Source organism: Harpia harpyja, chromosome 9 (genome assembly GCF_026419915.1).
Source record: "Harpia harpyja isolate bHarHar1 chromosome 9, bHarHar1 primary haplotype, whole genome shotgun sequence".
In the NCBI taxonomy this organism is placed as follows: domain Eukaryota; kingdom Metazoa; phylum Chordata; class Aves; order Accipitriformes; family Accipitridae; genus Harpia; species Harpia harpyja.
The window spans coordinates 42,769,531-42,797,472 of NC_068948.1; the positions used below are offsets into that span (position 1 = coordinate 42,769,531).

The window sequence follows — 27,942 nt, forward strand, 5'->3', positions numbered from 1 at the left end:
CCAAAGCCAAGAAATCAGCTTTCAAAGAGCTATATATCATGTGCATAATGGGAATAGAAATATCATTTATATTTATGTATATTCTAATGTTGATATGTGTATCATTCTTCAGCATAATTGGTAGCCAGTAATTGCTTAGAGTTAGAAGAATCTTGTGCCCTGGTTGCCAGTTCATTCTCATGGTGTGCATGAGAATAAATCACTTTGATTTATTTGCTTTTTCATGATCTAAGTCACAAGATTGTCAAACATAACGTTGATATTTATGGTACACACAACCCCCCTCCTAAAATTCTTAATTATGAAAGTCATACATATATCGGGAATCCAAGTCCTTGAACCTCTTATCAGTATTTTTCTCATCAATTTTCCCTGGTTTACTTGTATTTTCAACCCAACGGTATCTTAATTTAATATTAAATGACATTTGGGAATACTCTTCCTTCCTTGAAATTTCCATGCGAAAGAGTTTCCATCTGTCTGTGGCCTTTTGCCTTCATTCAGCAAGAGCCATTTCCAAGAACTTCTGTTTTCAATACCACACCAGAAAGGTGGGAGACCATACAGTTATTTCTGGTATGTGACATGCATTCGTCTGTTTTTTTCTGGATCGTATCTCTGGAAACTGCCATATTTCAAAGAGTAGGCTCATAAGCACACTGAACTTTGCCTGATCTGCTTGAGTAAAACATGCTTTGAAGCAGCTGCCGCTTGACATCTGTGAAGGCAAATAATCGAGCTGAAACACGGTCACAATCTGTTACAGAAATCCCCATGCTTCTAACAGCCTGTTAGAAGGAAATGGCCAGAAGAGTATCGTTAAGCCTAATGAAAGATCCACCAAGGCAAGCTGGGTAAGAGTGCTAAATAGAACATCTCCCGTGCAGTCATCAGGTTTTTTGAGTTAAAGCTTTAATGCCTTTTTGGAGGTCAATTTGTTATCCTTGGAACTTGTCGTTGAATATTTATGGACAAAGCAAAAGGCACAGGCAGAGGAGATGCATGTTTTCTTTCCCCTGCCAGAGGTGGGGCAATTAGATGCTTTTTGCCTGATACATTTTACACATCTTAATGAATCTTGTGTGTCTTTTCTCACCTGCTTTTGAAAGCTAACTTCATACAGCAGATGGATCCCATCCCAGCTCACGCTTTCATAGCGGAAGATTTTTGTGCTGTCTACAACATAAGAATGTCTGACTCCCCACCAAAAACTTCGTTTGAGTTCTGTCAGTCAGTATTTCTGAAGCAGTGAAATTACCATCTCACAAAATGTGATAAAGTGCCAAGAATTTTATTACAGTCACTCACTCCTTCCACATCCTTATTCTTTAATGGCAAGTATTCTCTCTTTCTCTACAAACACAAAAGCAATATGGGCTTTCTGGTTATCATTGGTATGTTTTTCACTCTTACTTTGTGTGAGCTGTTACATCTGAGAAACATTAAGATATTTTCTTCTACGGCACACATGAAAGGAGGCTGTTCAGCAACAGATGGACGCAAAAATAAGCCGTGTTTACTTCCAGCAATTTTCCATCCGTGGGCACCGCTCTTCCCAGTAGCACAAACCAGAACAGGCAGCGGGAAACAGCGGTTGGGCCACTGGGGGCCCCTCGCCGCCCTTCTGGGGTTTCTCAGCACAGGCAGCACCGTCCGCCCTGCTCTCCTTTGGAGGCTGGTACAAACATCCAGCGTAAATATTCCTTTTTCACAGTATCTCACGATTCTGCGTACGACACCCCATTACTCGTGGATCCTTCCGTTTATATGCTCACTCCCAGGCTTTCTTGATTTGGGGAAGACCTGGCCTGCAGCCCCCGCGCTTTTCCTGTGAGCGCAGCCTTCGCTCGGCCTCTTTCATGGAGAAGTGAGGAAACCGCACGTCGGAAAGACCTGGAGGTGCCCGTGGCGGACATCTTGTCGGAGGCAGCCCTGGTGGACTACAGCCCCCAGCATGCTCCGCGGCCGGACGGCTGGACTACAGCGCCCAGCGTGCTCCGCGGCTGTCGCGCCTTCAAGATGGCGGCGCCCAGGGGTGGCTCGGGTCTGGACACGGACACGGACTCGGACTCGGACAGCAGCGGCGGCGCGGCAGCGCGGTTCCGAGAGGCCGCCTGGGACTGCGTTGCGCAGGCGGCGGTGCCGGTGGAGCCGCGCCGCGGTGAGGATCGGCGGTCGGCTAGGCTCTGCTCTCCCCTCCCCGCCGGTCTGGGCCGGGCCCCTCCGCCGCTTCTGCCCCGGGGGAGCGGTGGTCAGGCGGGGGCACCTCTCTGCCGCGGTGCCGGTGTCGGAGCCGCTGGGAGGGGGGCTCGGCTCGGCCCGGCCCGGCCCGGCCCTGCCGGCGGCCGGCTGTGTCGCCGCGATGCGCGGCCTCCTGCCGGGGCCAGAGCCCCTTCCCGGGCAGGTTGTCTGCTACAGCCTGGCCGGTGGGAAGTTTCCCTTTCCCTTCGGAACTTTTCCCCCGAAGGTGGGCGTGGATTGTCTTTCAGGGATGATTCTTAATGCTATAAAATCATAACATGCCAGAAAGTGGATTAAGGAGGTCCTGGTCACAGCTCTTTTAAACTTGCCTTTACTTCTTTCTTTGTCAGGTGGCTTTAAAAAGGATCGGTTACAGCCCGCTCAGCCTAGCCTAAGGTATTTTTGTTTCTAGTTTCAGACTGATGTTCCACTGAAGAAAAAATTAACATATGTTGTATTTGTGCTACTTACAGTTCATGCCTTGTGATAACTTCCTGCTGGAAGGGCCTGTTCTGTTTTAGGCATTAGTCCAGCCATAATGTGAAATGATGCTTGAATCTGAAAAAGCTAATAGTTTTTTTAAGTACATTTCTTATTCCTCTAGCAATGGGGGAATATAGAAGTTGAAAACTTATTGCTGCTGTCAGTTTACAGGATTAGTTCCAACTGTCAGAAATCTCCCAACTCTGCAAGTGTCTCAGGAATGAATTAGTACAGTTACATATAAAAAAATTTCTTTTTCATCAAAAAACATTGGAATTGCAAAGGCAAGCACTCGTCGGCTGGAAAGCAACACCTGAATTAGGAGCCTTGCAATGGAGGTGATGCTGTCCTAGCTAAGTTTGCAGCATTTCTGTAGGCTCGGTTTCAAAGCTTGTCAGCCAGGCTACTTAATAAAATCCTCTTTCCTGGGACAGGTTTTGCATGAATTGTGGCAACATACAGAGGAACTACATGCAAGGGAAGGGATGTCGTGACATAATTTATTTGCTTTTTTAGGCTATTTCAATGAGAAAAATAATCCGATTACTAATTATGATGGAGATGGCTAAATAATGTTTAGCGCTGTCTTGGGAACTGAACTGTTACTACTGAGCTATTTTCCCTCTTTCTTAGCAGTCTTCCTTATCAAGTATGAATTGATTACTAGAGGGTGGGAGATTTTACAGTCCCTTGTCTCCTGTTTGGGCAAGAGCACCAGATGTTATTGGCCTGGAAAAAGATAATCATTATTCTTCTTTTAAACAGGCGTGAGGTGAACGGTCATGATGAGGATGGAAATGAGCTACAGACGACACCAGAGTTCAGAGCACATGTTGCAAAGAAACTGGGAGCAATGCTAGATGGGTATTGGCAAGCAATACTAAAATAGTTTGTTCTATAGGTCAAGTACACTGATGCTTTTGTGTGCTAAACCCAGGAAATTCAAGATCTGAGTGCAACCTGGATATGGAGAAGTTGTTTCTCTTCTTGTCTTCTTCATTCCTGTATTTAATGCAAACTTCCAATATTCTGTGAACTAACATGGCCCATGTGCTCTGCCCCTCTGGTAAAGACTCCCTGTGCAGCACTGCCTGTCTCCATTTTTCTCTGTGGTGAATGGGTAGTGGGGAGGAAAAAGTAGAATTTGGGTGCCTTAGCACCTTCATCATTTAAAGGCTGGCGTGAGGATCTTTCATGTATTCTTACAACCTAAATCAGTGCCTGATTCAGGCTTGTGCTGGTAGTATGCCTCTGACTGGGCTGCCACTGTCTTTATTGTGTAAATATGGCCTTGGAGAACTAGAATTCCTGGTGTTTAGAGCTGGCTTTAGAAACGCTGCTTTTAAGTCATTCTGGTGGCATGCATTGTGAAGGAGAGAAGGCATGGTCTGCTCTGAAAGCAGAGAAGTGAGACAGCTTCACTAAGAAAAAATGTAGCTATGTAACGTCTCCCTATAGTCTTGTTTTCTAGAAATACCCAAATTTAGCTCATTTTGCACAAACCTGTCTAAGATCTGACTGGGGTTTTCTGTTTAGTTTCATCACTGTCTTGAAGGACTCGTCAGGACCTTCACAAACTTCTGTGCAACAGTCTGACTCTGCAGATGATGGTGAGTTCTAGTCACAGCCATTGTGGCTGTGTTGTGACATTGTTAGTTAAATGATGACAAGTGGGATGGATGCTGTCCATTGCCAGTTGTACACCCAACTGAGTAATAAGCATTTGCAACAGAAGAATTTCTGTTGGCATCTGTGAAGGCTGTTCCTTTGAAGCTGTGATCTCTGTGCCCCAAGTCCTCCCAGATAGTCCCAAATAATTGCTGTTGAGCACTATAGCAATACAATAACAGCAGTGAGGCTTCCCAGGGAGATTGCTGTTGATTGCTTTCACCTCTGTTTTATATCGTGGCTAAAATTCCCCTTTACATTTTTTAGGTTTTCGCCTCTTCTCTTCTTCTGTCCCCGGAGACTGTGGGAAATTGGAGCCTTGCCCTGCAGCAAGGAGGAGACAGCCATCTAGCTCCAGGTGAGGTGGTGTCAGCTGCTTTGCTCCTGAAGTGCTATTGCATCCCACATTTCAGAGGCAGCTGGGACTCTTGCAAGGGAATAGGAAGCTGAAGAGCTTGAGAAGTGTGTATTTATGACTCCTGTATTTGACTAGAGCAGATTTTTTGTTTGTTTGTTTCTTTTTAGTGCAGGGAACTATAAATGTTTGTGGGAGATGTTCTTTCCCTTCCTAGTGTGTGTAAAGAACACTTCGGCCTTCAAAATAGTTAAATGCTAACTGTAGGTATTGGTGTCTCAGAGCCACTGGGTGTATATCAGTTGTTATCATCTTGGATTACTCTGCTGTCTGTGCTTTGGGTGAATTCAAGGCCAAAGCGTAACAGAGCTTCCTTTCCTTTTGTTACCTTTCCAGTGACATGGACAGTGACCAAGAGTGGCAAAGATACCAGGAGGCTGCTGTGTCAGCCACAGACATTCTGAAGCAAAGTGCTTTTCCTGCACCGTCCCAGGATTCCAGCCAGGATCAGAGTCAGGGTTATGTAGAGCACAGCCAGAAAAAAAAGAAGAAAAAGAAAATTAGGGGAGAGAACAATATTCAAGAGAAAATAATAGACCCAGCAGAGTGTGACCAGATCTGCAAAGATTTGCCACGGTTGGTGTCTGCAAATGGACAGCATGAGAGACAGGACAGCAATCATACAGAGAACTCAATGTTGCCAGGAGTTGTGAAGAAGAAAAAGAAGAAGAAAAAAAGAGAATGAAGATTTTGCTCTGCAAACAGCAGGTGATTATGATGGATGAAGGATGCTAAAAAAAAAAAAAAACAAAACCAAAAACCAAAACTAACAAGAGTTGCTGCAGATGAGGGAAAATTAATGGGCAAAGGTTCCGTTCTAAAAGCTCAGTGGCCTGAGAGTCTAATTAAGTGACTTCCTATGTTGTTGGCGTCCCCTGGGGAAGGGAACATTGTTCTCCTAGCAGAGCGGTTATCTATGCTGCTGCTTATGCAGACCTAGCGTAAAAGGATTAAATACTGTGCACGGACTTGCGTCACAGAGGGATATAATCATGGCTGCATCCCTCCTGGTCTGTTTCTTCACATCATGAAACCAAATCTTGTGTCCTGGAGAAAGTATATGATGAATTGAATTTGGTTTACATGGCAACAGGTGATCAACTCCTTTTTCTCTTTGCCTCCTCCTAGATCTCTACTAAGAATAGCTCCAGCCTGTGGGAGACTCATTTATCAAAAGCATACTGTCAGATATCAGGGCCCCCTTATTTTTTTCCTGTGATCACTGTAACAATCTGTTGTTGAAACCTGCCATGTTACTAATCTCTCTGTAATCTGCACCTTTCCAGGGCCCCTGCACACAGAGTGTGCAGAGCTTATTTCAGGGTTGTTATAAATAGGTAGTTCTGTTCAAGTTGTGTCTGTTGAAATTTCTTTTCATGTATATTTTTTTCATTCCATTTGTTGTTATTAAATTCTGCTACACTATTAGACTTACTTAATTTGGCAGGTTTTGTACAACAGTGGCTTTCTTGCTGTATTCAGACGGCTCCCCCAGCAGAGATAAAGATGGCTGAAGATGGCTCTTTAGTTGCTTGGTGATCAACGCTGTGAAATTGCTACAGGAAGGACTTAAGCCTAACTTAAAAGTCACTGTGTTTCAGTCCTTATTTTGGTTGCTTATGACTTTTGTCTCCCTGAAATACAGTGGTATTGGTAGCTTTCAGTATGGCTCTTAGTCTATTTATACTTCAATTCCAGTATTTCAGGAAATGACCTGTTATTGGATAAATACTCTTCTTTAGTTTTTAAGATTGTTGGGTTTCAGTAGCTCTAACTTATTGGCCCTATTCAGGAGACCAGAAAGCCAGATTAGAGAAACTGAAATCGTGAACTGTTGCTCTTTGAGCGTAGGAAAACCGGAGATGTTTTCTTTCCTACTGTAAGATCCTTGCTGGTTTTTAATCAAGAAAACACAGTTGGCATCCAAAAATGGAAAAGCTAAGTAGTAAATTGGCTTGTAATCTAACTGAATATGCCAGCAGAAGTTACTTGTCTTATGGGCAGTTAAAACTTGAGTATACTGAAGCTAGCACCTGGGGTTTCAAATGCATAGTGGTCTAAACATTACCTTTTGACTTGTTTTATGATGATTTTTTTATGCTAACTGGAAGTTATATGTATTTGCAACTGATGAACATGGGAGATTAGGAAACAATTATAGGATAGAATTCCTCAGAGAATCTGTTTACTGAAATTAGTCTCTTATGGTTGATGGTATCTAGAGGAAGCTCTTATCAATAAAAACTGTAATGGACATCTGCAATTTTGAAATTTCCAGATGTGATAACTGAAAGAGTTCACTGTTGGACTTTTTTTTTTTTTTTTTTAATTCTCCCTTATATCTTAACCTTTTAAGAGTCTTGAGCACATTCTAGTCTCAAGGATTTTCATCCATTTCACAGTTGAAAGAATAGCTCTGTTTTGGTCACAAAGACAAAAACATGTTAATTTGGGCTTTTTTAATGTCTGGCTAGTGACATATTAGTGATGAGAACATTGAGAGTAAATAGAGAAGAGAGGAATAATTAGAAGAGGAATTATATAAGTAGATCCTTAGGGCTAAAAACCTTCACTTAGTGCAAGTAAGACTCTTAGACCCCAGGGTAATTATTTGCATATCAAGAACTACAGAATCTAGCCTACAGGGAAGCTAAGAATGAACCGTGTTCTGTACAATGAATCCAAGCTGACATCTTTATAGAGAACAACTGAAAGAACCGCTGCTCTTTGTGGAGCATGGGAACCCCCCAGGTGTTGTGCAGTGTCAGGGACCACTGGGGAATGTCATCCCCTGGCTCATTCAGCAAGATGCACAAGATGAGAATCCACATGGTTAATGCAGAGAACTGGAATCTCCTTGCTGCTGTTAAACTTTAATTTCTGCATTTAAAACAAAGCAGAGCTATATCAAAAATAACCAAGCCATTTCCACTAGGATAGCATGATTTTAGAGCAGGTCATTTTTAACTGAGAATGTTTGGTATTTTTGTAGTTAATTAAAGGATTTGTAGCTTGTAGCCAGTGATCCCATACTGACAGGCTTGTGCCAAGCCATTCCTGAATCTGTTTCTTGGTGATTTTTTCATTGCAAACTCAGAAACCAGGTTCTCTCATGCTTGCCTCCAAGATACTGTTATTTCTCATATTTCCCACTGGTGCTTCCTTACAGCAAAGGAGGTGAGTGTTTTAAAGATGGTGTCCCTTCTTCAGCAGCTTAGCTTTGCTCTTTCCTGCATGGCTTAATCCAGTGTTGGCAGGTTTGTACAGGCCCAGCTCAATGAAGGCCGAGCAGAATGAAAGTCCCATCCATGCCCTGGCATTTTTGCCATATTGCATTCAGTTCCCTATCTTGATGGGATTCCTTCTTGGGCAGCCACAAAAGGATGTCTGGTCGTTCTAGGTTGGCTTGTGGGATTTGGGTTTACTTGGTTTTTTTGGGGGGCAGTGAATTTTAGCAGTGCTAGCATCCTCTTTCCATGACTTCTGTCTTGAGCCTGAGACATCTCCTCTCATGGAGGCAGCTGAGTAAGGGATTTGTATGAGGCAGTAGGGGCTGGAGGTCAGCTGAGTGCAGCAGCCTTTCCTTCCCATGGAAGGCAGTGGTGACAGTGATGGCAAACACGGCTGGAGTTGCACCTGACAGGTTGGTCATGGCAGTCACCCTTGAGCTAGTTGTCTTTATTACTGAGTGGAGGATGCCATCTGCGTGGAGATGAAGGTCTCGATGACATTGTGAGTGGATGGCAGTAGCTGACTGTGGCTGTTGGCGGAGTCAGAGCTTTGGTACAGCACCAGGCTGCTGGAGGACACTGTCAAAGGCACAGGCAGAAGTTAAGTACAAATTCTCACTGCAGTCCCCTTATGTGTGCACACACTCACATTTCCAGCATGACTGAACTCTCCTGGCATAGAGGCATAACTCCTTTTTCTATTTTGTGTGCGGTTATATACCTAGCTTAAGTCCACAGCTAGTCTGAAAACGTGGAGGGGGACAACCTCCAGAGAGTTCAGTTCTGAGGATTCTAGCTGATTGTTAATGTCCTAGTTCTTCTCTTAGAATTGGGAAGATCCAACTGGAGTCTCTTCATGAGGGAGTCTTGGGTTTTTCAGCCCTGAAAACTGCCCACAGGACTGGATACCCATGGACACTGATTTTGTCAATATTTTTATTTTCCTCTCTAGATTCTGAAGAAGGGTCCCATTTCCACAGTCTGGCCTTATGTAGACTGTGCTCTGAATCTTTTCCTTGTACCAGCTTTTCAAACCTCCCAGGACACTGGTAGAGCCCTCTGAGAGAATCGTGAGCCCCAGTTACCATTTTCTAACTGGATTTTACAGTGTTGGCAAGAGAAACTAGGCAATACATGGTTTAAGATAATAGTGGCTGCTGCTCTTACCAGCAGGGCTTGAGGTGAGGCGAGGGCCTGGCTGAAGGTGCTGGATGGTTGTGTCTTGGTTCTGTAAATGTATCGTTGGCGCCTGTGACACTGGCGTATGCATTCCAGACTCTGTGTGAGTCTCGGAGTCAGAGGTGAATGCCTAGAGAAAAGAAAGTTAATGGTGCCTGGTTTCTACGTCCCTTCCAACAGGCATGAGAGGAGAGTGAGCAGGTGCTGTTTCCAAGGAGATTAAATACTCCTTGATGACGCAGTGAAGAGCTTGGTCTAATGCTGCCAGTATTGCAGCTGGTACCAGCAAGGCGAGGCGGGAAGAAAGATCATCCTGCTACAATGGCATAGACCACACACCCAAAAACTCTTTGACAAGCAAGGAGCTACCTGCACACCTGTGCAGTTCTAAGGTGGGGGAACAAAGGCATGTGCTAAAGGCTGTTACCTGTTTAGTTGGTGTCAGGTTAGTCAGGGCGCTGAGATTGGCTGTATCTGTTATCACCATGGTTTGTGGTAAGAGGCCTGTATGTGTGTATTGGGCCACTTCAGACTTGGGGCCGTAGAGAGCTGTGCATGAAAGAAAACAAGATCATGTGGATGCTGGAGCTTTGCATGAGACTAGTTTGGTTGAGTTGTTCTCATGCATGTGGATCTGCTGTCTGTCTCCAAAACAGTGGGAGTGGAGGGACAGGGAGATAAATGCAATAGAAAAATAATTTCATAATTAGAGCAACAATAATAGAAGAGGAAAATAGAGTGCTGCAAGCCCAAGGACCCAGCAAATGCTCCAGAACAGTCTTTTTTTGTTTGTTTGTTTGCTTGAGCAAATGAGTTCATGTTCTTACCGTGAGGGTTCTGTATCTGGGCCATGGTAGCCATGAAGGGGCTCTGGTTGATGTGACTCTGGACTTGCTGCATGAGGGGCTGCTGGTAGGATGGGTGCAGTTGCTGGGAGAACTGGACGGGCTGCAGGGTAGTGAGACTGCTCCCCATGCTGTTTATTACAGGTACGCTCTGGGGCTGAGTTGAGGCCAGGCCTGAAAAACAAGGACTGATGACAGTAGTGTCACACACTATGGGAGGAGTGTGGCTGCTCTGCAATAGGGGCATCTGAAATAGTCATCATGGCAGGCCTGTTGTCGCAGGGTGATTTTTGGATCCTGTTTTTCAGGTGTTCCGTTTGTTATCTGTGATTAAGAGTAGATTTTGTGCCAGTGAAAGCAAAGTGGGAGCATGCAAAATGTACCATGCAGACAGGTACCATAAACCCACCTCTGATTTCCAGTGTTTGTTCCTGTGTACATCTTTGTGTACTGGTATAGATCACTTTCTAGTTTAGTGATAACCTGATACAGAGTTCCACTGGAGAGGCCTTGCTCAGAAGTAAACTCAGAGTGTCATCTCAGTGTCCAGTTCATTTTATTCTTTTTTTTTTTTTTTTATGAAGCTGTTGGCCACAGAGAGAACTATGCTGTAGCTGTCCAGCCATGTGGAATGGAGTTTCAGCTCATTTTGCTTGAGCTGCCAGATTATGGAATTTGGACCACTGAGAAAGAGGTAGAAGGTTTCCCACATTACTACCCATTTCCCACAACTGTCCAGACCCTGTTCCTGTAAATCAGCAAGTCTCTCCAGCACTGAGAGATTTCCACTGTGTGGCAATCTCCAATTTTTTTTTTTTTTTCTCCACAGAATTAGAATCCATATCATAATCTTGGGTATAAATGAGGAAATGGAAATTAGTTCACAGCTGTCACCATGGAACAAAATAAGGCTTCTTTCTTCCTGGGGAGAAAGTGTAAGAGGAGAGTATACATTTTATTTTCCTTTATCTAATAAGATGCACTTTGGCAGTAGATTTGTCCTGGAATGAAAAGAAATCTCATGCAAGTCCAGAAAAGCTGTCAAAGTGAAAAATAGAAAAAAATAGTAATTACTGCTGTGGATTCCAAAGGCATATGCTGCTCTTTGCAGGAAGTAGAACAGGATGTTGTGTCTTTCAAGCACTATGAACGTGCTTCAATTTTCATAGTTCCAAGGAAGTATCACATTTATATTTGGGGAGATGCAGAGCGGCAAAACAAAACATTGGCATAGGAATAGATTGCAAAAGTTCCTTGCTCTTAAGACTTGTGGTTTTGCATGTAGCTTAATTCTAACATGAATAAGGAACATCTGTCCCTTAATTCCATTGGTACTTGCAAGTAGTGCTGCTGAAGATCCTTAGTGTTTGTGACAATTCCCCCAGATGCATATCACTGCCAACATAGTGCTTTTGTCTCTGAAAATGAGGCAGGTAATTCTAACAAATACAGGTAGCTTTTCATCTGAATCCTAATAAGCAGAGTCATTACAGAACACTACTCACCTATCACCAGGGTGGAGGCACCTGTATTGGTGAATGCTGGTGCTAGGGATGAGGTCTCACCAGCTCCAATTGCCATAACGCCCGGCAGTGATGCCATGATAAGGTTCTGAGTTTGCTGGCTCAATGCATGTGGATTTTGCTCTAGGCTGTGCAAAGCAGTCAGGGTGCTGACAGGAGGGAGAGTTCCTCCAGGAGCTGAGACCTGTGTGAAAGGAGGGCTATGAAAATGCCATCTGGAGCAGTTTAAGTATGGAGAGTCCCAAAGCTGTGATAAATGTCCTTCTCCCTCTTCCTGCCTGCTCTGACCCCTTGCTAACTAGAAAGACTTCACATTTGCTTGTCTGCAGTTCCCCTGTGCTCATCAATGAACTAGCAAAGGTCAGCTGTTGAAATACTAAGAGTAAATCCTTGCTGTTTTAGTTCTTTCACATTTAAGAAATCATAAGGGTTTTACAAACAAGAATGAGATTAGTCCCACTGCATTCTCTATAGGGAAAGGTTTATCTTCTGTTTTAAAACTGAGGGTAGAAGATGATGCTCAGAGAAATTAAGAGGCTCAGGTAGTTTACATAGTAATTTTAGCTGCAGAGTTCAGCACAGAATCCAATCTTTTCTTGTTCATCTTTTCCTCCAAGAAATGGCTGTAATTTCCCTTTTTCCCAGCAAGTGTCTTTTAGTGGTCAGTGAGTTTTTCAATTGAGATTTTAAAGGAGCTGCTGAAAAGTTTCCTTAGACTTTTTTCTCATACAGTATGTTCTTCAGGCTGTATTACCTGGCAGTTCCCTGCTGTTAGAGAGGAAAAGTACCTGTTAGATAGAACAGCACTGTTTGTGCTTGTGTGTCGTGCTGATTCGGTCTGTCCTTGAGTCATTGAGAAATTTAATAACTTGACTGTTTTCTCAGCCTCTAAAATGAACCATGTAACCTGTGTCTATGCTCTAATGGGGTTTTGAGTTTGCAGGGCCCTTTAGAGACCTGTAGTTGAAGTACTGTGGAACAGCAGAAAAGCATTCTAATAATTTGGCTGACAGAGAAAGTTCAATGCTTTATACTTTTTTTTTTTTCTCCCCTCAGACAAAAAGCTGTAAGGAATCTTTAGTAAGAGTAAGCACCAAGAGGTTAAACAGTGGGACAAATCACTTTGATATCAATTTTAGAAGACAGCTGTAGAAGATTTTCAGCACCTCATGAGAGACTTTTTTTTCTTCAGGAAGAGACCAGAAAGCCAGCAAAGTGAGTGACTGACGAGATTTAAATCATACTCATTTATAGTGAACTTAACATTGCGTCAGGCCAGTATGCACTAATGCAACCTTCTGCCAACTGTTTCCCTGTAAGCAAGGGAACGTGTGCAAACTGAAAATGATCAGTCATGTAGTTCTAGTGCTTCATTGCTAATTATGTGGGAAAAGGTGTAGTCAAATGTCAAAAGGAAATTTGCTTTGAGAAGGCAGATTGCTACAATCTAGATATCCAGTACATGTCTCCATGGTATGTGCTGCATACAGGCTGTTGGGCTTAATTTTTACAGGTAAGATAGATATAAGTACGGGTCTCTGTTCTGTTAATCCCATTGGAGGCTGATCAACTATCTTGAGATGTGTAGAGTTCAAATGAGAGTTGGAGATGAGATGAGAATCTCACTGGGGAAAGGAGGAGAGAACAGGGTTTCCTGGGAGGAAGGAAATCATGTCATATCTTTTTAGAATAGGCTGTTTTGATTGATTGTAAGGAAATGGCTGTACTTCTTGCTTTCATGCTCTAATACCCATCCCCACCAGCAGTCTAGAGATCACATGTATCTCAGGACTGCTCATGTTACATGGTCAGTGCAAAGTGGCTATGTAATATCTCTATAAGAAGGTGGTTTTAAGAGTACTCTAGGAAAAACTGCTTCTGAATAGTCCATATTGTAACCACAGACAGAGGACCTGATGTCCTCCAGTCACCAGAACTTAAGTATACATCACTTACCAGCTTAGTGTCTGTACTCAGTAGGTTCTGGCTGGGCTCCAGTCCGGGGGGAGAAACCTGATGCAGGATGGTTTGGGTGGTCACCATGGAGCTGTTCCCATGGTGGTTGCTGCTGGAGGACTCTGCCTCGCTGGCTGGCTGCTGGTTGTACCTCACTCCTGCATCACAACAGGAGGGAAACTGGCTGTCAAAAATGAGAAACTGAGAAACTTTGGCAAGCACTAAATTCAGTTTCCTTTGCAGGTGCTTGCCTTTAGATGATTGAAGCAGAGACAAGGTGGGTAGTAGGGGAACCAGGAGAACAGGCATTCTCGCCACCCTGCCCTGGCTTTCCTCTGTAACTTGGCGCAACTGCTTCCTCAAATACTGGCTTTAATGTATGGCTGCGTGTGCTGCAGGGAGCAAGCAGGGTTCACTAGAAACCACCCTTCTGGATGTGGGTGTAGAGAGGAGAGAGTCTCAGTGAGATCATCTCTTCCCAGAATGAGAGCAATTACCAGCTCTGGCCTATGAAGCTGAAAAAGCTCTGCTCTGAATGACCTTTCCTGATGCCTGAAAAGTCAGTCACAGAGTCTGATGGTGCTGATATGTATTGGAACGAGTAGGAGGCACACACGTGAGTGAAAGGATACAGAACTGACTTGTGATGGCAGCCAGTGGATGACTGCTTGAAAGGGGATTACTGCCTGCCAGCCATGAGGGAGTGCAGGATGTCAAAGAATAAGCAAGGACATTTGGCTGAAAGTTTTGTTACTGAACTTTGTCACCCTTGCTATTCTAGCCGCTCTCCTCACTCAGACATGGTCTCTTTGTCACTGATGCTCTTCCCTTGTAGCAAGTCTTTTTCTATCTGTAGATTTGCCTCCTAAAGGGGTGGACTTGGGAGATAGTTTTGGTGACTGAGTTTGCGTAGGTTCACCCGTGCCTCTTTCAGATCGCCCTCTGGTTGTTCCTTACCGTGAACTTTGCTGGGTGAGAGAGCAGATGGTGGCTGGAGGGAAGAAGAGTTGTGAGGAGTTAGAGGGGGAGCAGAGGTGGGTTGCGGTCCGCTGAAGGTGTCCATGGCCAGCTTGTGCCGGAAAGCCTCCTCCTTCCTGCGATTCGCAAACCAGTTGTAAACTCTGACCTCTGTCACCAGATTTGAGCCCAGTCCCTGGGCCTGAGATGGGGAGACACCTCTCTGAATACACTCTGCTCTGTTGGGGGAGAGCACAAGAAGAGCTTTGCTGAGCCGGGCTTAGTCAGAGACACAGAGTAAGTGTGCAGCCTCAAAGCAGCTGTCGTCTGGCACACTGTGTGGAAGGATCCTGCCAGATATAGCAAGACACAAGGCATTACTGATCCTTTGTGGACAGTTGTGGCATTTCATTCAAACGTGGCTGATGTCAGTGGTGACATCCACTGCTGTACTGTTAGCCTGCCTCTCATAGGTGCTAGCAAACCCCAAGAACACAGAGCAGCCCTGCTGTGCCCCTCTTCCTCAGACACCCATCTTTACCTGTTGCACTCTTCCACCAGTGCCTCTCTCTCTTCTTTGCTGGGGTTTTTCTGTCTCTCATAGGCTTGGAACAAGATCTGTTGTGAGGCAGGACCCCATTTAAAGCGGTTTCTTCTTCCCTTCTTGGTGGGCAGGTCATCTCCCATGGGCTCCTCTGTCAGGATACCCTGGCCAGCGTGTGTGAATTCTGCAGGCACAAAGGGGCAAGGGAATTTGCTTTCTGGAAGCATTTCCAATAGTTCTGTCTATTTGGGTGCCTAGCAGGCCCAATGCAGCTTACCCTTGGAGAATATCTCATACAAGACAGAGGGCTGAATCTAAATGGGGTGGAAATAAAGTTCTATAACCTGCTAAAACTGATAAGATGTTCCTAGCAGGACCATATTTACCTGTCCTTTCTCTTGCATGCATTGCATCTCTGCTCCAGCCTTGGAGTAGTGAAAGCAAATGCAGCTGAGTTTAGAGTAAGCGTGACTGGAGTCCTGCTTTCCAAAACCATCCAAAGGCCAAATGTCTCATTTTACTTGCAACCCACCAATACAAAATTAAGACAGACAGACTCCAGATGGCATCATGAATGTAGAAGTGATTCTGCAGGGATGAGTTCCCAGCGGGTGCCTGTAATGAAGGGCCTTAGAGGGCATAAAGTGATAGCCTGCAATGGTTTTTCACAAGGTGATAGCCCGTAGTGGTTAGACCAGCATGCTGCTTTTTGCAGCTAGAGGAACTGTTGCTTTAGCTGAAATTGCAAAAGCATAGTTCTTGGGCAGAAATTCTGTCCCTGTCATCTGTCCACTATACTGCTTTAGTCTGAGGATGGGTGTGGAACTCTAATTGCAAATGTAGAGTATTTGCTTCTCTTCAGCCAAACGGAGGGTGGGGTGGGTGACTGCAGGCTGCTTCATGAGGGAGTGTTTTTCCATGTACTGTTTGGTTCACCTCACCACTGAATACTGACCTAGACTTCTCTAAGCCTCCTGCTAAAAGTGGCTTCTCCTTCTATTTTTCTTTGATAAAAATAGGGAGTAAGGATTAGCAAGGGAGAGCAGAGACCTTTATGAAATTGAGACAGGAGAACAGTTGTTGCCATACTTACGCTGGGCCACCTCTCGCTGCTTGCGGACATACCAGGTGTAGAGGGCTGCCCTTTTTTGGGTCTTCATGGGAGTGCCCTTGTTGAGGTGTTGTGAGAGGTGAGATTGGTTCAGACCAGTAGTGTCCACCACCTCACGCTGAGGGATGTTGTGCTGCTGGAGGTAGGATTTCACCATCTTTGCTACTCGCCAGGGATCCTCTCTGGAAGGAGCAGAAAACACTTCTGAGGAGAGAGATCCAACACCTGCACTCAGCAGACCTGGATTCCAAGGCAGTGCACTAGTACCTCCTGAGGTGCACCTTGCATGTAAGTCATCACCATTGTGTTTGGTGAGCCTGGAGTTGTAACTGGCTCCATAAGGGAAGGCTGTTCCTCGGTGTGGTACCTTGTTCATTTTTGACCCTGAATGCAGGGTAAAAACTGCATGGTATTAGAAATGAAGTGCAAAAGATGTAGCACTAGCTTCATTTAAACTGTTCTCTGTAGGCACTTTGATCTGCCCTTAGAAGGGGACTCTTTGGTTATCAAAGGAATTTCCCAATACATAGCCAGAGTCTTTGCTGTCTGTGCTCATTTGTATGCAAGGTTTTGGGCTGTTCTGTCTAGGCAGTTGTCATCTGTAAATGATAGAAAGTGCTGACCAGTGACGTGAGCAAGGAATGGCCCTTTCTGCTGGAAAGTAATGTGAATATAAAGCATTTTTGCTGCTAGTGAGAAATGGTATGAGGAGGGAAGTGATGTTGCATTTCAGTATTCAGTTGGATGTTTTATGACTACAGATCTCTTTTTTCAGAGTTGACCTCTCTCTTCCCTTTCCCTACATAACTTTTCTTCTCTAACCCCCTTTCTTCAAGGCATAGGTGCTTTGGGTAGGTGTACTTAATTTTCCAAGACAGATTCATTGTGCTATTAGGCTGAACCTCGCTCATGCCCTGATTCTGGTCCAGGTTGGGTTGCCTTGCAGTGATTCAGGAAATGAAAACAGGCTTTCATTATACTGTGATGTAACTGCTATATATGCATATGTGTACACCAAGCCATCCAGGATTATGTTCTTGCACATCTGCTACATGTTAGTCAAACACTGATTCACATCTAGATACACTTAAAGCTTCTAAGCCCCATAAAGAACAATAGGCAAATGACTAATTCCTCCTATTGCAACCCTCCTTTGGAATAACAGCTGAGGGAATAGACCAATTTGAGACCTACTCACAAAACTTGAGAAGCTAATCTGATTTGGGATTTCATAATGAATGCAAATCTCTGGCTTTTAGGATCTCTGATTAGAATATCTATGAAGGTTCCTAAGGAAAATAGAGAAAACATGACTGTGACTTTGTTGTGGGTATTGATTTCACCAGAGCTGAAAATCACAGCAAAAATAAAGATGTGAAACCAGGCAGTCTAGATCCAAACAGTGCAGGAGCCTCTCTACAGAAAAGCCTCTGATTTACTTTTAACAAAGAGCATCCTTCTGTGCTTTCTATGTGAAACATCTGGTGGAAATGGTTTGCATGCTGTAGAAATGCACTGGCGACACATCCAACACCAGCATCAAAGGAGCAACAGGGGGAAAAAAGTACCTAGGATTGTGCAGAAACGGTCACAAGAACACACAGGTCTGAGCAACAGGCAACAACTGTACTGTTCATTGCTTTGTTGACTCGGGAGGCTGCAAAGTGATAAAGAGGACAAAGTCCACACCTGTTCTCTCAGTACAAACACCCTTATCTCTGTTCCCCTGCAGCCTCTCTCCCAGTGGCTAGGTAGTCAAGGAGCAAGCTCTGCTGCAGTTAAAGTGTGACACAAACAGTGTCAGTTACAGCTTTCTGAAGAACCTGCTTTCTTAAAATAGGAACACTTGTTTCTCTTTTATGATGGGATGCTTGCTATAGAGGCTTCTATTTTCTAGCTTCTTCCCTTAACCATCTTTGTCTTTCAAAAGCCTCAAACTGGGCTGAATTTACAAAAGCTTTTCTTTCCTCAGTGTGGTGTTTTTCTTTTTTCTTGTCCTGCTGTCCAAACCAAGGACCAATCTCCTCCCTTTGTATTTGTGATAGTCTATCAAGCATCTGTACCCTGAATTCATTACACAAGTCCCTATACAAAGGAGAAAAGGATCAGACTTGGAACCTCTGGTCTCTTAGATTTGAGTTCTGGGTCAGATGGGAAGAGGAAGGACTACATTATCACTGATGGAAACCTCTGTTACTTGTTGATTTCCTTCCTGTGCCCCAATCATGAGTCACTTTTGTCTCCCCTGTTGAGATTGTCACTTTGTGGTAGGAATAAAGCAGGAGGTATCCATGAGTCTTCTCACAGTGGTTAAAGCCCTGTGGTTTTTCTGTCTTCTTTTGAGACAAAGCAGGGAGCTTAGTGAGGCAAAACAGTGCAGGGGAATCTTAGTACAGTATGATTTCATAGGACAGTTGTATGAAATCCTAGCTACTCCGTACATTGTCAAAGCACAGGCTGTAATATCAATGCAGCAACCCCTTTCGGCTCAAGGCTACATCACAGAACAAGTGATGGCAGTTGGTCAGCTGAACTCTTGCATGAACCATTGCCCAAGTACACAGTTCCACCTGCAGAGCCTTCACCATTGACTAAGACATCGTAAGTTGAAACCTTCACTCTTTCACTGGCAGTAAGACTGTCATTGACTGTTAGAGGGCAGGATTTCACCCTAAACCTAGTTGTTCTGGTTGTAGTTGCACTAAAATCTCAATTGCTTCAGCGAGTCAGAACTGCAGAAATGGGTCTGCCTTGGTCAAGCTCTCCTTCTCTATTTCCAAGCCTGTTTCCTGCTTTTTAGCTTCCCTTCCTCCCCAGATGCAAACTGTCTCCCCATTCCTCTCTTGTCCTCCAGGGTCTAATCTCTGTCTCCAAATTCTTCTCACACAGTTAGTTCTACTTCCTTCTTCTCAAGTCTTGCTCTCCTGCTGTCAGTTGCTTCTTGCCATCTGAGCATAGCCCCTTTCTGTGGCTCATCTCAACCATAGGGGCCTGGGTCCCCTCTCCATGCAAGCTTCCCATTTTCTTAGTTCTGAGGTCACTTTTTAAGGGCGTTTTCACCTCCCTTTTGTTACCTGAACAATAAGTAACCCAGGTAGTTAGTTATAAACTCAAAGGGAACAAGAGGCTGGTTGATAATTTATAGCAACATCTCAAATTTAAATGGAAAGTAAATATCAAGTTGTTAGCATTAAAGAAAACCCATACCAGAGAGCTGGAGATGTAACATTCGGGGACCTTCTCCCTCCTTCACTCTTCCTGACTTTTCTCTTTCTTTTTCCTTTGTTCCCTTCTTTCCCCTCCTCTTCCTCATTCTGTCTGTCTCTCCTTTTCGTCTTTCTTGTTCTCAGGCAAGAGAAGCCTTCATTTCCTTCAGTTGGGTTCTGAATTGCTGCTTGGGACCAGACCTTGCTTAAACAGAGGTTCAGAGCTGTGAAGTACTCAGGACCATCTTCTGGCCCTTTCTTCTGGAGCCTGCTAGACAACCCTCACTGATGTCAGTGCACAGCCTGGAGCCGGGCTAGGCAGAGAGCAGGGAAGGTAAGACCATCCCGGCAGGGTTCCTTTCTATTGAACTTGGCCTGGTTTGCCTCATCTTGGCTTATATGTGGAAATGAAAGGGGTGTGGCAGCTTCATCTCCAGATTCCCCAGCTACAGCCATTCTAAGACACTGCTTACATGGGGAAAAGACTGAACCTTTATCATTATATATCTTTATTTTCTTTTTTCCTCATGGAAAATACGCTTTTATCCCTGCCTCCAGGGGAAATCTGTTGCTTATCTCAATTTCTCTCTTTCTAATGGAATTTCACCCCTTGCCCTACAGGTGAATTGTTGCTATACCTCTCTCCATTTGCTGTACCTGCAGTAGTATGATCTGTCCCTTCCCCCAAGGTAGCCTCTCTTTTTCTTTCTACTCTGGGGAGTATCTGGGAATTACTCCACACAGCTCTGTCTCCCAACTGACTTACTTATTCTTTATCATAGATGCAATTTGTTTTCTGTGTGGAGTGATATAGAAAGTATGTTTTTATTCAAACTGTAAATCTATGGAAGATCAGTGAGACAAGTTAAAGGACAAAATGAAATTATGTTAATTTCTTACTAGAGAAACCTTTGTCTGAACTGCCTTTAGCATTTTTTTCTGTAGGGACAAAATCTAATCAATACTCACAGGTGCACCCAGTCATGTGGGTGTATCTTCTCTACATCCTGTTTTACTCAGCTTTGACTGAGCTTTTGACTCAGCTTTCCAAACTGTGGTTTCAACGTTAGTGGTCCTGTGAGGACATACTTGGTCTCTTGGTGCTATCATTTTTTTCCTTTCCAGCTCCTGGAAAGCCTAGCAACAGACGCTTTCCTGATTCTACTTATAAGCAATGGCTGCAGTTACCACAAAGAGTTTCTTGTATCAGTAATAGCTGCCCACAAGTAAATCTCTCTGTTAGAATGTGGTCTACAACATGAGACTAGGAGTTGTTAATAATGCCCAAAGAGGCTTCTGCCTAAAGGCAGAAGTGCCTCCATCTGGTTTCTGGATTTGAAATCCTTGTGTAGATGCTGAAATAGCTTTGCAAGCATCGAAGTTTTACTCGGAATCCCTGGGCATGGAGATTCTTGCCTGCCTGCCTGCCTTTTATCTATTGTTGGGAGTAATTTCTATTATAGACTGTTCTGCCCCATCTTACAATACTTACAATACTATTTTAAGGACATTACCTTTAGGCCTCTATTAGTGGAAAGGTTTGTTCTTAAAAACAAAAGAAATTTATTAGTAGGTAACAAATGCTTAGATATTATCAAACCCTGATACTGGTTCAGGTGCTTTGAATACATTCTCAGACATACGGTTGCTTTTTTTTAATTTTTGACCAGAAATTTGAAACATGTCAATACAGACTTCCTACTATTTTCATTTTACTGTGACTAATTTTGATCTATTCTATTCCTCCATAAGTATACTTGTAATTTTTTGCTGAAACTGAGGCTTCTGGTCCCCTCATACTGTCCTCAACAGCAGAATTTAATTGCTCTATCCTGTGATACAGGGGACTGATGAAAGAAAACTCTGATGTTTCAGAATAAAGCTTTGCAATTAAGACCCAGTATGAGGCTTAGGAAATCCTTGTTCTTGCACAGTCCTCTTTGAGCTATCTTAGGGTTTTAGGTAGGTCATAGAATCTGTCTGTACCTCAGTTCCCATTTGTAAAATGGGAATGCTACTCAACTGACTGTCTAGAGAGATATGTCAGACTGTTCATTGGAAAGCATTAATATCACAGGTTTGCAAGAGAGGTCTAAGACTGTTGTGCTGAGGCTGGTAGTAAGCACAGGAAAGACTGGCAGCAAGCTCCTAGAAAGGCAGGGAGGATCAGAAACCAGATCTCATGCTGAAGTGAGGGTAGCAGGAAGGAACTCCCTCCATCTGTGTGTCTGTTCTTAGATCACAGCGGATGGCACTTCAGCCCTGCTTCACCCATTCATTACAGAAAATGGGGCAAAGCCAGCTGCTCTTCTTCAACTTTCATGGCTTCCTTTGTGGAGAGATACCTGATAAACCATCAGAAGTTAATGATCAAAAAGCTTATCAGGGTATTTTCATCTATAAATTTATAAGACAAAAGAGAAATAATAAAGCCATTGGATAATTAGTAACTAGCCAGGGCCCGCCCGGTGCCACTGGGCTCAAACTACCCCAAGACCTGTACGCAGACTCAGGAAGATGAGAAGGAGACAAGGATGAGGGGAAGAAAAAGAGTGGAAGGGAGAGAGAGAATTAGCCAAGAAGACAACAAAATGGGAGGAATAGCAGCAGAGACAAAAGTATGGAGAGAAGGGAAATACGTAAAAAGAATGGGAAAGAGGTAAAGGGAACAGAGGAGACTAAAAGATGGGACAGAGCTGGAAGTGGGGAAGAGATGAGACACAGTACTGGGCCAGAAAAAAGACTGAATTATCGGGCATGTTTTCCCCACCCAGGTAAGAGCTGATCCAGTGAATTTTCCTCTGTTGGGTATTGCAGAGTCATCAACTCCCAATCTGCCAGGGAGCTTCCTTCTCCTAAGTATTTACAGTGAATGCTAACTTTTGTAATGCTGTTTTTCTAGCTCTGTCCTTTTGTGGTGGGATTTGATGTTTGCTTCTTGTTGTTACGTTTTATGTTAATTTCCTTTGCACATGAAAGGGAGTGATCAGAAAGCCTGAGAAATTCTCTAGATGGATTTTGGTTTTAGTGAAGATTTTCAGTGCAGGATGTTGCTGCATCTTTTTGTCTTCTATCAGCTTGTCATTTCAAAATACCCCCAAAACAGATGGGCAAGATTCTGCTTCTGTTGTGATAGATAGGTTGGATGGACCTGATCCTTGCTTGGACAAACCTCTTAAGTTGCCCACGGGAATTGTATCCCAGCAAGAATCCCAAATGGGAATCCTGGTGAATGTTTCTCTGAGTCTGTAATGAGGCTTATTGGTTTGGGGAACTCTTCCTGTCTTTTGGTTTCAGGAATGCTTGTATGCAAATTTTTGTGGCAGTAAAACCTGTAATTGTTGCTGCATATGTACTTCATATTTGTGACAGGCAGTGAATGGTAGGCTAGAGTGTTCTGCCCAGGTTTTAACTTCTGTATGTATTTGGTGTGTGCTCTTTCTACAAGAAAAATCCCCACTGAAGTCAGGAGAACTTTGCACTCACAAGAATGACAAGAACAAGTTCTCTGGGTTTGTCTTTGACCAATAATCTATACCAAAACCCAGTAAAATTAACAATATTAATCTCCTTAAATATAGCAGGGAAACATTACAACTTCACTTTACTGTACATCCTCAGGCAAATGCAGCACCAGTTAAGAGTGACCAGATTTTTTGGTTGGTTTGGTTTTTGGTTTTTTTTTTTTCCCCCAATGGCTGAAATTGTGAATCCTATTAAAAATTTAAATCCAACGTTCAGTCAGAGAGATGCAAGTTATACAGGCCTCGGACTGTTCTGAAGCCTGGCAATATAAGCACTTCAAATAAGTTATCAGGCTCCATGGTTCCCTTCACGCATTTTATGTGACATGAAAGGAAAGTTTGAGCATTTATAAAGAATTTGGGGAGTGTTTTGGGGCTGCTAGTCCTGGTATGGCTGAAGCCTGTCTCTGTGCAGCTGGATCAACTGTGAATACCAGGGACACTGAGCGGAATGGGAAAGGAAAGGAGATTTAGAGGGAAGAGTGCAAGAAAGCAGCAAAGAGGAGCAGCAAATCTGTCCTTACTGTAATAGTCTGTCCACCACAGTCTTCTGGTGAGCAGCCTCCTCAGGGCTCAAGTTTTCCAGCTCCTTCATTATTGGAGGGGTAAATTCTTCCCCATCATCAGAGGTTTCATCTTCTGATAACCTGGACTCCCCTATTCCGTTGGGGAGGTTGGGGATGTCGGGACAGGGTTCCCCTTTCTCTGTCTGGAGGGCATTGATAGCGCGCTGACTTTCACTCTGGAGCACGTAGGGTTCCACTTCGCTCAGCGCCTTGATCAGGGTCTCCTTGGTTAGCCCCGACTCCAGCAGCGCTCCCAGCAGCTCCACTTGAAGATGACTCAGCTTTGAGACCATGGTCTTCAGGCTGGTGTCTCTTGGATTTGAATTTCAGGTTATCCTGCTTCCAGCTTCCCTACACCATGTTCCTGAGGTAACACGCCCGACTGTCAGGAGAGTGGGCACAGCACAGCCTCCCGCCTTTATGCCCCCCCCAAAAAAACAAAATACAAAATTGAGCCACTTCAGACCCCCCACGACTGTCCTGAGCCAGTGCTGATAAAGGGACCCTTGGCTATCTGTTTACATTGGAGCAATGTAAATTCTCCAAGGTTCATACCTATCTGTGTGCTTAGCAAGTTACTGAACTTTGGACTTCAGCACCGCAGCAGCAGTTCACAAAGTGCAGAGGGAGAGAAAGCAGGGGGAGGGGGAAAGGGAGGGAAGCAGAAGGGAGAAGGAGAGTAAAATGAAGGAATAGGAGGTCTGCAGCATGGAAAAGAAAAGGAAGCTATGGAAATAAAACTAGGAAAATGAGGATGAAGTGTGACTTATTTCTGGCCCTGTTAGTTTTATAGGAAGGAGGTGGAGTACCCAAAAGGAAGAGGTGTGTTTGGCTGTGCATGGTTCAGGAGAAGGTGCTGCTGTTGGAAGATCGCAGAGCCCACTCAGAGCTGTGGCAGTGGTGAAGTTCAGCCAGTCTCAGGTTCAGCCAGTCTCAGCCCCTGCCAAAGGCTTTGGGCTGAGAGAAAGCCAGACTGGCAGCTTCGCTAGCCTTTGTGCAACCCCCCAGCAGAGAAGTGTGGCCACTGGGTTTATATGAACGTTCCCAAGACTCATAGGAGGTTCTGGAGCTCCAGCTGACTTCTGTGGCAGAGCATCAAGTGTTAAATGACTTTTTCACTTCTGGCCTTGGCTTGCTGGGTATCTTGACATGCAAATACTAGTACCTCCATTATAACTTGCTACGTTTATTGCTTAATTGATGAGCAGGAGTAGCGTACCCACATAATTCAGGGGACTATAGGGCTTGCCCCACTGAGCTTGTGATTCAAGCATATGATAAGGAATAGCCCTAGGTGTTGGCTCATGCTGAAAGTCCCTGCCCTATCATCACTTGCCCTGCTTCTCCTGAGGATTGCTCTGGGTAGGCTTGTGGTTCCCATTTATCATCTATCTCCATCCCTTCTTGATACCAGCCCTGTGCTAAGGTTCTGCTCCCACCTGTTGGGTGACTTCTTAAAACATGCTTGCTATTTTGGTTGGAGTTGCTTAGTGCAGTTCTCAGGGAGTCCTTATGACTAAATTGTCTTTTCTGGTCTGAAAATAAATTAATGAATCTATCTACTTTGAGTGGCTAAATTAGGGAATAACTTGATGTGCACATGTGGACTTGATGCAGGAGTGTTTCATGCAAATGACTCCTTGTGTGATCAACTGAAGAAGGATTTAAAACTGTTCTCAATGGAGGTTTTCTAGGGGCAGCTACCGGTCTCTCTTTATACACTCCCATCAAGCCTAAGCTAAGAGGAGCCTAGTAGGACTGTCCCCAAACTGGGTAATGTCCCAAGACAATGCTGCAGAGTGACCTTGGCCCCTGTTTTCCCTTTGTGGGCACCATTAGCCATGCTCTCCAGGCTCCTGTGACAACATGCTAAGTCAGCAGCTGAAGGATAGAGCTCCTTTGCAGATTGGACCCCCTCCTCCCTCCAGGCACAGCAAGCTGCAGTTGGGCTGCTGGGCTGACACTCTCAACCAGGACTGCTGTTAACTGTTAGCTTTTATTTCAGATGGCGTCTGCACCCCGAGTACCAGCTCCCCTCCCTGCAGTGAGTTAAAAAAGCTCAGATGGATACAGAAGACTTTCTTTGTGTGGCTAAAAAGAAGTAACAATTTGGAGACCATGTAAAAACATTAAATGTAAGAAATTTTCATGTGAACATTAATGTAAAAAGACATCTCTAGCTTATAAAGAACTTTTTTTGTCATACTCCTAATAAAGAGTATTGAAAGAATGGTGAGCTTTATTGGCATTGTCCTATCAATGTTTTGATACAATTTCCATGCATTTTATTTTTTTGTTACAGTTTTCCTTATCCCCCCCCAGTAGACACGCCAAAATTACTGGCTGATAACAGTAATTGTCAATTGTAATTACAGTATCCAACTGTGACATACAGTTCTTCATGATATGTCCTTATAATTCAAGGACTTTGCAAACAGAGACAACAGATCGTGGGGCTCCTGCAATATGTGACGGGATTCTGTCATATCATGTTACTTATTTCTGTCTGTCTTTGGCATGGTGATTTCTTTTACCTAAACTAAGATGGAAAATATTACCATTGTTCTTTGTTTAAAAGATTGTCCCATCTCTGTTCTGTAAGTCTATATACCTGTTGAATGCCTGAGGGGGGATGGGGAGACAGACTGTTAAGTTTAGACAAAGAAGAGCAATGTTTGTCAATGAAAACTGCAAAAAGAAGAAAACATAGCAACAAAGTATCTATCTAAATTGCATGGTTTCAAGGATCCCTTATGTACCCAGAAGTCCTGTTGCTGTTGCTTCTGTTTGCCTTGAAGACCTTCAGCTGCAGAGGCATTTAAAACAGCCTGTCTTGAAACCAGTGAACTTTGAAGTCTATAAAAACCAAACTGAACATCTGTTTGTATGTTAGGATCTCACTGAATGCTACAACTGGATGCCATGTGGAGAATCCTTAGCTGAATATGGAAACCTTTCAAATACTGAGGAGGAGGTAAATATTCTCTATCACTTTATCCTGAAGGGCTTTTTCCCTTGGTCTATTAAATTGTCTATTTTAAACCGTAGGAGCCTGGACAATTAACAAAACAACAAGTAAACTTACACACTTTTATCTTTACATCACTGTAACCTGCTGGACTGTGCTAGTGAATGGTTCAGTACTCCATTAAGTATTTCAGGTTCTTCAGTGAAGGAAAACCAGTGAGCTTTTCAGTGCTTCTTAAATGTTATAAATTGCTAGTGGTCAGACCGAAGGAGATTCCTGTTGTGAATTAGCCAGTGCCACGATACTCAGTGGTGAGGTAATAAGAACAGCAGAGCTCAAGGGTGGAAGCTGCAAAGCTTTAACCAGCTAGATTATAGACCTAGTAGTAGAGCAAGAGCTAAATTGTGGAGTGCCATAATCCAGACAACATTCTCCTGTAACTGAATTGTACTCAGGGATTTTGCCTTGAGGGTGAATATTTGAAAGAAAAGGTCTTGGTTTTGCTATATCCATTTTCATCTATTACCAGTGCTTAGTATATGTTGATTTTCTTAATTGCAACAATTTGCTGGGTCATGACTTGATTCTCAAGTCACCCTGACTAATGTGATCTTGGTAATTGTGATAGATAGGGGAAATTTTTGAAGTTTGAAGACACTGAGTGGCACCTGCTTGTTTTTCTCATGTTTGCAGTATCTGTTTTTGTATTTTTTTTTTCCTGCAGAATTGCTCGTTTTTACTTAGGTGTAATTAATGTGGTGGTTGAGACCCCTCAAATTCAGTGCTTCATTGACGAGACATAAGCAGCTTTACAACACTAAACTTGTCAGCTTAATAGCAAGCTCTCAAACACTGTTACATTAACAAATGAGGTTGGATGCAGATTGGAGAAATATATCAATTAGTAATCACAAGAAGCCTGTTTTCCATTTTATTTTAATGGCAAGTTTAATAAAGATTATTTAAACACGTTCAACTACTTTGCATCGTCCTATGTACACTTAAATACAACTTCTATGAGGGTTTTTTTTAAATTATTTTCTTCTCCTGATGTAGCAGACTGTGATAACACTGTGTCACAGCTATCTTATAAAACTGGGTTCCTGGCATTCTCCCATATCCTTCCAGGCAAAGATGTCTTGGGTTACTCTAATGGAATTCTATCTTATTGGTAAATAATAGTCTGCCTTGATTAACTGTTCCAGTGTAATCCCTTCTCCCCTACATGTAATAAAGTAGTTGAATTAGTAATTAAGTGGATTACTTAACACTTAAGAACAACTGCATCAGAGTATAAATGGGTATACAATAGGAACATTATTCTTATTTTAGACTTATTGGTCTGTATTCTGCTTATTATACTAGGGCAAAACCAAAGTAATGGACAGCAGAGTCCTGTGAACAGAATGGAAGGCAGAATAGGCTCCCAAAGCCTGACTTCTTGGATCAACACTATTTTTACCTTTGATGTTTTCACTTACTGAATTATATCCATTTTTAAGTGTATGTGATGAAAAATACAGTAA

At 43.6% G+C, this 27,942-nt stretch overlaps 2 protein-coding genes across 7 annotated transcripts; one reads left to right on the forward strand and one right to left on the reverse strand.

Annotated features, from left to right (window-relative positions):
• Nucleotides 1-1,989: 1,989 nt before the first annotated feature.
• C9H12orf43 (chromosome 9 C12orf43 homolog) lies at nucleotides 1,990-27,392 on the forward strand. 6 transcript variants are annotated; one of them, XR_008236744.1, is made up of 10 exons: nucleotides 1,990-2,161; nucleotides 2,592-2,637; nucleotides 3,490-3,588; nucleotides 4,261-4,334; nucleotides 4,660-4,750; nucleotides 5,144-5,515; nucleotides 19,503-19,692; nucleotides 25,454-25,583; nucleotides 26,342-26,422; nucleotides 27,141-27,392. XR_008236744.1 is itself a non-coding variant. In XM_052797685.1 (7 exons), the coding sequence occupies exons 1-6, from the start codon at nucleotides 2,020-2,022 to the stop codon at nucleotides 5,490-5,492; spliced, it is 801 nt and encodes a 266-aa protein (XP_052653645.1). In that variant the 5' UTR covers nucleotides 1,990-2,019; the 3' UTR covers nucleotides 5,493-5,515; nucleotides 6,255-7,120. The 6 variants fall into 6 exon arrangements, 1 of the variants encoding a protein (XP_052653645.1); XR_008236743.1 differs by having other exon boundaries at nucleotides 1,993-2,161; nucleotides 5,144-5,900; XR_008236745.1 differs by having other exon boundaries at nucleotides 1,993-2,161; nucleotides 5,144-5,900; nucleotides 27,161-27,392.
• Nucleotides 7,643-23,986, reverse strand: HNF1A (HNF1 homeobox A). Its single transcript, XM_052797684.1, has 10 exons — nucleotides 23,407-23,986; nucleotides 16,135-16,334; nucleotides 15,039-15,225; nucleotides 14,498-14,736; nucleotides 13,541-13,698; nucleotides 11,567-11,768; nucleotides 10,044-10,235; nucleotides 9,644-9,765; nucleotides 9,205-9,346; nucleotides 7,643-8,616 (listed from the first exon to the last, which is right to left on the reverse strand). Exons 1-10 carry the CDS (start codon nucleotides 23,739-23,741, stop codon nucleotides 8,489-8,491), a joined length of 1,905 nt encoding a protein of 634 aa, XP_052653644.1. The 5' UTR covers nucleotides 23,742-23,986; the 3' UTR covers nucleotides 7,643-8,488.
• Nucleotides 27,393-27,942: the final 550 nt, after the last annotated feature.

Coding starts and splice junctions, on each gene's coding strand:
- C9H12orf43 (XM_052797685.1), top strand. CDS start 2,020: ATGGCGGCGCCCAGGGGTGGCTCGGGTCTGGACACGGACACGGACTCG. Junction 3,589..4,260: donor CTGGGAGCAATGCTAGATGG/GTATTGGCAAGC, acceptor TTTTCTGTTTAG/TTTCATCACTGTCTTGAAGG. Junction 4,335..4,659: donor GTCTGACTCTGCAGATGATG/GTGAGTTCTAGT, acceptor TACATTTTTTAG/GTTTTCGCCTCTTCTCTTCT.
- HNF1A (XM_052797684.1), bottom strand. CDS start 23,741: ATGGTCTCAAAGCTGAGTCATCTTCAAGTGGAGCTGCTGGGAGCGCTG. Junction 16,335..23,406: donor GTGGTGGACAGACTATTACA/GTAAGGACAGAT, acceptor TGCTCCTTCCAG/AGAGGATCCCTGGCGAGTAG. Junction 9,766..10,043: donor CCAGATACAGAACCCTCACG/GTAAGAACATGA, acceptor TTTCATGCACAG/CTCTCTACGGCCCCAAGTCT.